Genomic DNA, 10,761 nt, shown 5'->3' on the forward strand with positions numbered 1-10,761 from the left:
TGGTTCTGTTTGAACTGGATCAGAGGAGTCAGCAGCTGGAGTCGATCAGAACCAGCCAGGAGGAGTTAAGAGGCCACGAAACTAAGACCATTAGATCAACACAAGTTTCTAGTCACCAGCTGATGATTCAAGGTGCTGTTTGTGTATTTATGATCCATTAGATTTTGTCATTTGTACCAGAAGACCTTTAATAAATCTATTGATTGTTTTAGTGACAGAGATTCATGTTTCAATGGTTCCATCGTAGAAGCTTCAGAGTTCTGTGAGTCACTGGAGACTCGAGACTCTAACGATAAACGTACAGTTGAATATTCTAATCATTAATGTCGGTAAATATCATCTGACAGAAGCTTTTCACAAAAAACTCGTTTGGTCGCTTTTGCTTGCTGCACAAGAAGTCACATGTTTGTTTGTTTTTGTGTGTTTTTGTGTTTGTTTAGTCACAACCAGCCAGTTTAAACGCCGAGGACATCAGCACCAACTCCAACGGACCCAAACAGGACCTGCTATTCGACGATGATCCAGAAGATCTGTTTGCAGGTAAGAACTTAAAAAAAAACAACAACAACAACTATACGAACACTGAAATCACTGATTTAATGTGTTGTAGCTGAAGCCACCTCCAGGCTGCAGGTAGGAGGGAAATCAGACAGAAAACTGAACAGCTTTCCACATCAGGAGGTGTCTCCAGATGTTCCTGCAGCGTATCTGACAACTTGTTAGCTGAAGATGTTTTATGTTTTGTGCTGCGTTTCTGGGAAAAAGCCTGAAGGTGAAAACGCTAAACAAACCAATAAACTGTGGACCTTCGGGCAGGTTTGTTCTGTCACTGGGTGGAGTCACCTGATCAGGCTTTGGTCTATAAGACGGAGTCAGAACGTCCTCCTCGGTCTTCTGGATTCCTCCCTGTTTGGGGATTTTCTGCTTAGACTTTGGTTGATTTTTCTCAAAAGCTCTGTCTTTATTACGACCGTCTGTTTGGGGGCTCGTCCGGGATCAAGTCAGCCGTCTTGGTGAGATGAAGTCTGGTTCACTGTGGAGGGTTGTTCAGCTTTTGGGCCACTTTGGGTTTGAAGACTCACCGCTGACCTACTTGTTAGAACTCATAACTTGTGCTTTAGCGTACACGAGCTGTGCAGTTTTCAGTCTTCAAGTTGTGCGATATTCTTTTTGTTCACGTTTTGGGATAACGTTGATAAGTGTTGGTGTTTCTGTCGTTGGGTCTGGTGTCTTTTAATCTTCAAAACTCTGTTTTTTTTTATTTTTGGATCTACTAATGGGCTGTTTTAGGCTCTAACCTCCGATGTTTTCGTTTCCGTTGCCTCAGAGGCCACAGAGGAGGTTTCGTTGGACAGTCCGGAGAGAGACGTCCTGCTGTCGGACGGCCCGTCGCCCGCCATCACCCCCATAACTCCGCCCACCTCCGTCATCACGCCACGCCTCGGCCACGCCCACGACGACATGTTCACGCACTCTTCATTCGACGAGGTGACTTTACATCTTCATTCTAACTCTGTGCAACTTCACTTTAAAGAACAGATCAATGGTGTGTTTCCAGATAGGTGCTTAATTTGCATCATTTGGATTTGGAGACTTTTTTTTGGCGGGAAACCAGATTTCTAAACTCGATCACTGACACGATAAAATGTCCCACAAATTAAGCTTTCTTCAGAATTGTGTGCATTTACCAATAATACTTTATTGTTCTGCAGATTTCTGTCTTAATGAAGGATTTCAAGCAACTTTGACTTCAAAGCTTCCAAAATGAGCTTTTTTTCATGTAGTGCATCAAAGGTTGACACAGTTCAATGCTTTAAAGGTTTTAATTTCTATGTTTTGACGAATTAAATGTACTTAATATATTATGATATTGCTACGAAGAGATCAATATTGGAATAATTAATTGTTAAAACTGTATAAAGTCTTTGAAGTGGAAAATGTTTTGTTTGTTCAATTGACTTGTTGAATATGGCGTTCCTCAAGGAAGTATTCTTGGCCCCATTTACTTTTTATTATATTTGCGGCCTCTGGGCAACATTACTGCAATAATAATAATATTAATAATAATAATCTTTATTTATATGACCCTTTTTTAACAAAGCTACAAAGTGCATAACAGAGTGAGAGAAAAAAAAGTCAAACGACAAAGAAAAGATCTATAAAAAATTAAAGAAAAGCGAAGGAAAGTTTGTAAAAGCATCCAGAAATCATAAAACAAACAGAAATCGTGATAATTTTAGATCATAAATACAAAAAGGAGACATAAAGGAATCATAAAAGAATGTTTTAAAGACATGAAGATGTTTACAGACTGATTTTAACAGTCAGATAACTCTCTTTAATCTCTTACTGTAGCAAATGTGTCGACTAATAAAGTTTTGGGGGTTTTTCACAGTTATAATCTTCAGGTATAAAAAAACAAAAACAAAGATAAAGTCAGTAAAAGTTCGCTGAAGCCTTTTAAATGTCTCACTTTGCTCTTTAGCTGTGATTCTAAACCAACAGAACTTTTAAAACCCGACGTCTGGTTTCTGTTCTGTGCAGATTGAAGAGGAGGAAGGTGGCGATTCCTTCGACATCAACATATCGGTGTCCGACCCAGAGAAAGTCGGTGAGTACAGGCCGATCCTGGAATGTTCTGGAGCATCCTGGAACAATGAGGGGTTGAATTCCCAAACCTGCTCTGCATGCAAATAGAAACAAACATGAGACAGTAAATAAGGCATGAGACCAGTCGAACCGGTCTGATATCTGATCCGGTTCATGTCTCCTTCTGTTCACGATTAAACTGAACTGTGGAGGAACTAGATCAGCGTTGGTTAACTCTGTCTGTGTTTCAGGTGACGGGATGAACGCCTACATGGCCTACAAAGTGACCACCAAGGTGAGACGCCTATAAAGTGTCTGGTGACGAATTCAACACGGTTTTAATAAACATGAAAGATTATTTGATGACAAATCAACCAGAACCATCTGATTCTACACTAACTTTATCTAATGAAGCCTTCAGACTGTGACTATGTTCACAGTTAAAGGCCCTTAAAGGTCCACATTTATCCCTTTAATGGACTTTTTCCATCATTTCTGCATATTTAACTCATTTATGGCAGCTTTTGAGTAATTTTGGAGAAATTATGGGTCATTTTGCCGCATTTTTGACTAAATTTGGGACAATTTTCTACGACTCCATGTCGAAAACATTAAACTGCTGCAGTTTTACTGTTCACACTATGAGACATCCCATAATATTGGTGCTTAGAGATGGTGGGTGGAACATTTTTGAGTCATTCTGGACCTTGTTTTGAATATTTTTGAACATTGTAAAGTCATTATGGGTAATTTTGCACCATTTGTGACTAACTTTTGGACAGTTATCTACGGCTCCATGTCAAAAACTATGAGACATCCCATAATACTGATGCTCAAAGCTGATTATAAAACTGATTGGGAAATTTTTGAGTCATTCTGGACATTTGTTGTGATGATTTTGAACATTTTTTAAGTAATTGTGGAAACTTTTCTGGTAGTTTTGCTTATTTTTTACTTCATGACATGTTTTCTTTACTTTTAGAGTGTTTAATTGCATTTAAGTCAATTTTCGAGCCATTTTTCACCCAATTGTGTTTTTTTTAATTGAACTTTGGGAAGATTTTGAGGTCATTTCAAAAGGTTTTGGGCATTTTGGACATTTTCATCTTTTTTGGGCTTTTTTTTGTGATTTTGGGAAGCTTTTGAGAAAACTGTGACAAGTTGGAGGTATTTTGGTAAATTTTAAAACTCATTGTGGATAAACACATAAATGAACAAAACCCAGACTGAGTCTTCAGATTGTGACACCTGGATGGATGTCAGACTGGTTTGGAAAGCAGCAGTAAATAAACTTAGAAGGTTTTTTTGAAGACATATTTTAGTTTGTTTATCGTTTAGTTTGTATGGTTTGTCCAAAAAAAAAAAAGAAGAAGTGAGTGGAACCGTGACAAGTTTGTTTAGTTGCTCACTTATTTAGTAAAATACACAGGAAGTGTCAGCCTGGAGGCAGAACGTCGGCTGTCAGACAAACACACTGGACTGCTTCTAATACGTTTATTGTACCTGATAGTTTATTATCAGACTGGAACTCTGCAGAGGTTAAATATTAAACTCAGATCAGATCGGCGGTAAAACAAAAAACCTTTAAAAACTCAGTTTGTAGCTTCACGTCTCTGTTTATTGACGGAGCAAAGCATTGTGGGTGAGTCAACAAAGGTGTGCAGTCACATGACGAGCACCTGAACCGTAGAGGAACCGGGTGACCTTTGGAGCGCCGTGTTGTTACGCTACCGCTAACACGTTAGCATGCCGGTGCCGGTCGACCAATCAGGAGCTCCGATGTTGGAACTTTGACCTGCTGCAGAAGTTTGAAGCCAAAGTCAGAACATTTTACAACCAAACCTCCAGAAGAAGACAAAAACTAAACAAAGACATTGTTATGAAGTGATTACAGTTTGTTATCAGGTTTATTTTCTTTTTAGGTATTTTATTTTATTTTGGCGTTTTCTTCTACTTAGTTTTTTTCCCTTAAAAAGTCTTAAAAGGTCACAAATTAATGTTGTTGTTTTAATTTAAGGCCATAAAATGTCCCACAAGTCAAGTTTTCTTCTGAGTTGTTTGCATTTACCAACAATACTTTGTTGTTTTACAGATTTCTGTTGTATGAGGGATTTCAAGCTCAGAAAATTAGCTTTTTTTTCATGTCGTGCATCAAAGCTAGACACGGTTCAGTGCTTTCAACACTTTAATCGCTATATTTAGACTAATTAAATGTAATTTTGCATCTGTTTGTTACACAGAAATCAATATTGGAATGATTCATTGTTCATGCTGTAAAAAGTCCCTGAAAATATTTTGTTAGTTAAGTTGATTTGCTGAATGCGGCGTTCCTCAAGGAAGTATTCTGGGCCCTGTTTGGTTTTTAGTATATCTGCTGCCTCTGGGCAACATTATTGCAATAATAATACTACTACTAATAAAAATAATACACTTTATTTATGTTGCTCAGAAAGAATAAATACTTAAAAAAAGACTAAAAATTTAAATAAGAACAAAAGCAAAGCAACGACAAGTTTGTAAAAGCAGCCAAATTCATAAAACAAACAAAAATCATGACATTTCAGATCATAAATACAGAAAGGAGACATAAATGAATCAAAAACAGCCACAGATCAAACATTCACTACGATTTTTTTTTTTAATGAAAGAATGTTTTAAAAGAGGTTTTAATGACATAAAGATGTTTCCAGTCTGATTTTAATCGTCACATAACGCCCTTTAAGCTCATCTGGTGGCAAATATGTTGACTAATAAAGTTTTGGGGGTTGTTCAGTTATATTCTCCATGTATTCATATAAAAAAAATAAAAAGATGAAGTAGTGGAAAATGTTTTGTTGGTTAAATTGATTTGTTGAATACGGCGTTCCTCAAGGAAGTATTCTGGGCCCCGTTTGGTTTTTTATTATATCTGCTGCCTCTGGGCAACATTACTGCAAAAATACTAATAATACTAATATTAATAAACTTTATTTATATATACATATACATATTTATATGCGGCTTTTTTCTATCAAAGAATGTTTTAAAAAGAGATTTTAAAGACATGAAGGTATTTCCAGACTGACTTTAATCGTTAGAAAATTCCCATTGATCTGGTTGATTGATGCCGGTCGACCAATCAGGAGCTCCGATGTTGGAACTTTGAAGTTTGCAGCCGTTTTTCAACTAAACCTCCAGACAAAGACAAAAACGTTGTTTGTATCGTCTCATGTTGTGTATTAAACGTCTGCAGAATGATTTTTGTGTTTCTCGTGTTGACGTGAGGACGTTTCCCGTCACATTTATCCTCTAACGTGAACTTTTTATCGTCCCTCTTTGCGTTTCTCTCAGACGTCCATGTCGCTGTTCAAGCGCAACGACTTCTCGGTAAAACGGCGTTTCAGCGACTTTCTGGGCCTCCACAGTAAACTGGCCTCCAAGTATCTGCACGTCGGCTACATCGTGCCGCCGGCGCCGGAGAAAAGCATCGTGGGTAAGAAAACCTCCTTCATGCTCATAACATCCACTGACAACACGGAAAACTCTTTTTATTGATTATTTATCTGATTATTCACTGATTTAAATATTTCAGGATCGTTTATTTCTTCACCTTTTATTGTTTTGTTTGTTATGAATTATGACTTCTGTTTTGCTTTATACCGGTCTATTTACATTTTAATAAGATTAATTTAATTTACATTTAGGCGTCACAATCTGCTTTTTGCTCAGCAGCAGTTTATCGACAACCAACTCTGAGCAGGACGTTTTCTTTGCTTGAATAGTAAATATGTAATTTAAATAATGACATTTAATGCTAAATCTATTTTTTATTGGTTTATCTTTAAAAAATATAACATTTTCCTGTTATTTGTTGATAAAACTATAAAAGAAATGAGGAATTAACTAATATTAAATGATGTATTTATGGTACAGAATACAACAATTTCTGTTATTTAATAATAAATGTGTAATTTCAATAATTGACATTGATTGATAAAAAATATGGATACGTTTCTATTTTTTATTGGTTGTGTCTGTCTTATTTGTTGGTAAAACTATAAAAGAAATGAGGAGTTAACTATGATTTAATGCCGTGTTTATGGCGCTAAATGTCACGTTTTCTGTTATTTAATTAGTTTATTGGATTTTTTGCATAAAAACTGCAATAAATCCATAAAAATGTGCTGGCAGCTCATTACATGGACATTGTCCTGCAATAATGTTAATATTTCCTCAGAAACTGTCCAAAATATCTCTAAAGTTTTCCCAAATGACTCCAAACATCATCACAATGACGACAACCAGCTGAGAATTATTCCAAACCGGCAGTGAATGAGTTAAAAATGGTCCAAAGTGGTTTATATCTGACCAAACATACCTCCAACTTATCCAGAAAGCCTCAAAAGCTTCCTTAAAATGACAAAAACTGCCAAAAAAAGATATTGAAAGTGTCCAAAAAAAGGTAAAACCTTTTGAAAATGCCTAAAACCTTCCGGAAATTCAATTTAAAAACGACACAATTGGGTCAAAAATGACTCGAAGATTCACTGAAATGAAATGAAATGTCCTAAAATCATCCAAACCGACCCTGAATGAGGTTAAAGTGTCCACAGTTACTAACAATTGTTCCAAATTATCTAAAAAAAAATTACCAATCAGTTTTATAGCCGACGTTGAGCATCGTTATTATTATGGGATGTTTCATATCTTTTGAGAAAACTGACCCAGAATGTCTTCAGAAGTATTTAAAACCGCCGTAAACGAGTTAAACGAGTTAAACGAGTTAAACGTTCAGCAAAATGACCTAAAAATGTTCAGAAATATTCAGACCAGTGTCCAGAACGACTTAAAAACCGTCCATCATCTTTGAGCGTCAGTATTATGGGATGTATGTTTGTTTTTGACATGGAGTCAGAGAAACAATCATTTCCTGGATGTGGTTCTGGTTCTGATCGTTCACCAGAGGAAACTTTACAAAGTGCATTCTGGGTAAACTGTCCAGGCTCATGTCAGCATGTGTGATGGTGGTTGGTCAGAACCAGTTCTAGACTATGGAAGGACCGTCTTACCTCCAGAACCTACCAGAACCAGCTCCTGTCTCCTGTCAGAGTGGTTTTCCGTCGGTGGGCGTCTCTGATTGATTCCTGGCGGATCGACCTCGGTGTTAATTAGTGTCCTCGTGCTGCCTGTTAATGAGTCGTGTTAACGAGCGTCTCCTCGTCTTCAGGGATGACCAAGGTGAAGGTCGGGAAGGAGGACCAGTCGTCCAACGAGTTCGTGGAGAAGAGGAGGTCGGCTCTGGAGAGGTACGGTGACAGGAAACAGGAAGTAGGCTGAAACAGGAAGTGGGCTGAAACAGGAAGTGGGCTGAAACAGGAAGTGGGCTGAGGTACAGCCGGAGGTCGTTTCATTCTGGAGGACCGAGACGTGAAATGTTAACGTTTTAAATCTCAGCAGCGAGGACGTCTTTAAGACATTTTCAAAATTTACTCGTGACTGACTTGTTTACGATTTTCATGACGTGCTACACTCGGACTTTTTCACGACATCCTATCCAATGACTTTTTAACAACTTTTTATGACACTTTTTATGTGTACACTTTTCTACGACTTTTTCCTGATATGCTATACTGACCGACTTTTTTACGATTTTAAGACGTGCTACACTCAGATATTTGGGACTTTTTCACGGCATACTCTGCTCTGATTGGTTGCGACTTTTTCCTTGCAGTACTCGATCACATTTGAGACAACGTACGATACGACGACAACTTTACAGCTTTTTCACAACGACTTTCTTTGACTTTTTACGACTTTTTAATACTATGACTGGCTTTTTTATGATTTTTAAAGACACACTACGCTCAGATTTTCAGCACTTTTTCACGGCATACTACACGTTTTATGACTTTTTAATGACATCATACTGTCACATTTTTATGACTTTTTCACGGCACACTATGCTAAGATTATTTTAACGACTTTATCATAAGTTAATTTACCATGACCGACTTTTTTACGATTCTCATGACGGACTACACTCAGATTTTTAGGACTTTTTCAATACACACTAGGACTGTTTTTAAACATCTTTTTAACTTGTACTATATTCTGACCATTTTAATAACAAACTGTTCTGACTTTTCTTTACATGTTTGTCACAACACGCTACGCGGTCACGTTTCCATGACGACTCAGTTTGATTCAATCGATTTACATCAAGAGACAAGAAATTAAAAATAACAGGCTGACAAGTGTGTGTGTGTGTGTGTTCTTAGTGTGTGTGTGTGTTAAATGCTGAGCAGCAGGGAGGGGAGGGGGGAGGAAGGGGGCGGGGCTGACATTCTGCTGCCCTGTTTGATTGACAGGAAGGTCGGCCAATGACAGCTGGTGGAGCTCAGAGCTGCAGAACTCCAGCTGATGGACACACACACACACACACACACACACACATATGTTAATTAGCAGGTTTAAGAGGACACAAACTTAAATTCATTGTAATTATGACAGTTAAAATTGATTTTGTTGTTTTTCATCGTGTCAAAGTCGCACAGAAAGACTAAAATGAATCCTAATAACCATCTGGACGAAGTTAAAACAGGATGAGGGACTGGAAAATGCAAATATTCACATTTTCTCTACTTAAAAGTTAAACCAGCAGAACAGAATATATAAACAGAAAAGCAGAATTAAAATAATAACCATGTCTGTCCTAAATCGTGATCCAAACTGTTGATGTTTGGCAGCTTCTCTGCTGAACGTCTGCTCCAGAGAACCAAAAATAAATGTGACAACTCTGTCTGAAGATCATTATGAACCACTTTTTGAGGAAAAATGTGTGAAAAGCTTTTAAATAAAATCCAGCATCTACCTTATGGTGCGCTTTGAACCAACTGTGCCTCATTCTTAAAAATTCACCACCAACTTCGACCCATTGGTGGCGCTGCAGGGTTTTATGTACAGACATGAAACTTGGTGAGAAGAATCAGGAGACTTTAACCAACCAGTGTGCCAAATTTCACACATTTGCAGCTTGTAGGTTGCTAATAATCCAAAGAAATGCACGATGCTGCAGAAAGCGTTCCATCCAGATGTTGAGGTCAGACTTCCTGTGATGTGAAGCAGCAGCTGCTCTCCTCCAGCTGCATGTCAATGGGCCGGAGCTGCACCTTCTAATGAGCACACCTTGTTTTTTCCAGGTATCTGATGAGGACGGTGAAGCACCCCATCCTGCTGAAGGATCCCGACGTCCTGCAGTTCCTGGAGAGCTCCGAGGTAAATCAGCGGCTTGTCAGGATCCTCGGCTCACCTGCTCGTTATCGGCGCACCTGTTAAACCGCGGCTTCGTTATTCAGACGCTGCCGCAACGCTTGGCTGCAGAAAATCAACAAAACCCGACCGCCGCTGCTGTCGGTTCTATTTCTGGAGGTTAATGTTCGCCTCGATGATAAAACTTAAGGTTTGTTTGGAATCAGCTGAGAAAGGCGTCCGTGGGTTCTGAAACTTCCTGCTCTGACACACTAGGTGCTGCTGCAGCGACACGAAACCGAAGCTCAGCGGCTCAGATTTACCTGAACTCAACTCTCTACACGGTTTCCTTCATATAGAGGATTAACGAGAACAGACAGCTGTTTATGTGTTTTAGTCTCTTGTCTGGATGTGATGCTGCCACAATATGATGGTATCTGGAGTCATATGCACCAGGAACAAGATGAGCATCAGGATGAACCAATCAGACGCTGTGACAGTGGAGGAGGAAGGAAGGAAGGAAGGAGGAGGAAGGAAGGGAGGATGAGAAGAAGGAAGGGAAGGAAGGAGGAAGAAAGGAAGGAGGGAAGGGGGGAAGTGAGGGAGGGAGGGAGGAAGGAAGGAAGGAAAGGAAGGAAAAGAGAAAGGACGAAGGGAAGGGAAGGAGGGAGCGAGGATGGAAGAAAGAGAAAGGAAGGGAGGGAGGAAGGGAGAGAGGGATGAAGGAAGGAGGAAAGGAAAGAAGGAAGGAAGGAAAAGAGAAAGGCAGGGAGGGAGGAAGGAAAGAAGAAAGAGAGAATGGAAGGAAGGGAGGAAGGAAGGAAGGAAAGAAGGGAGGAAGAGGAGAAGGAAGAGAGGGAGGAAGAAAGGAAAAGAGAAAGGAAGGAAGGAAGGACTCGTCAACACTCTTATTTAGGATTTCTGGGCGTTTTTGTCCATAACAGT

General features: G+C 38.9%; 1 protein-coding gene across 1 annotated transcript in view; it reads left to right on the forward strand.

The window, feature by feature from the left end:
* Positions 1-10,761, forward strand: part of snx2 (sorting nexin 2) — a 38,369-nt gene that overhangs the window by 7,829 nt on the left and 19,779 nt on the right. The window contains 8 exon segments of the mRNA XM_008287695.1: positions 441-540; positions 1,328-1,488; positions 2,545-2,611; positions 2,841-2,884; positions 5,920-6,061; positions 7,796-7,874; positions 9,768-9,914; positions 10,273-10,309. Coding sequence (XP_008285917.1) covers positions 441-540; positions 1,328-1,488; positions 2,545-2,611; positions 2,841-2,884; positions 5,920-6,061; positions 7,796-7,874; positions 9,768-9,914; positions 10,273-10,309 — 777 coding nt within the window.

This window comes from Stegastes partitus, unplaced genomic scaffold, assembly GCF_000690725.1.
Source record: "Stegastes partitus isolate 25-593 unplaced genomic scaffold, Stegastes_partitus-1.0.2 Scaffold515, whole genome shotgun sequence".
Classification (NCBI taxonomy): Eukaryota; Metazoa; Chordata; class Actinopteri; family Pomacentridae; genus Stegastes; species Stegastes partitus.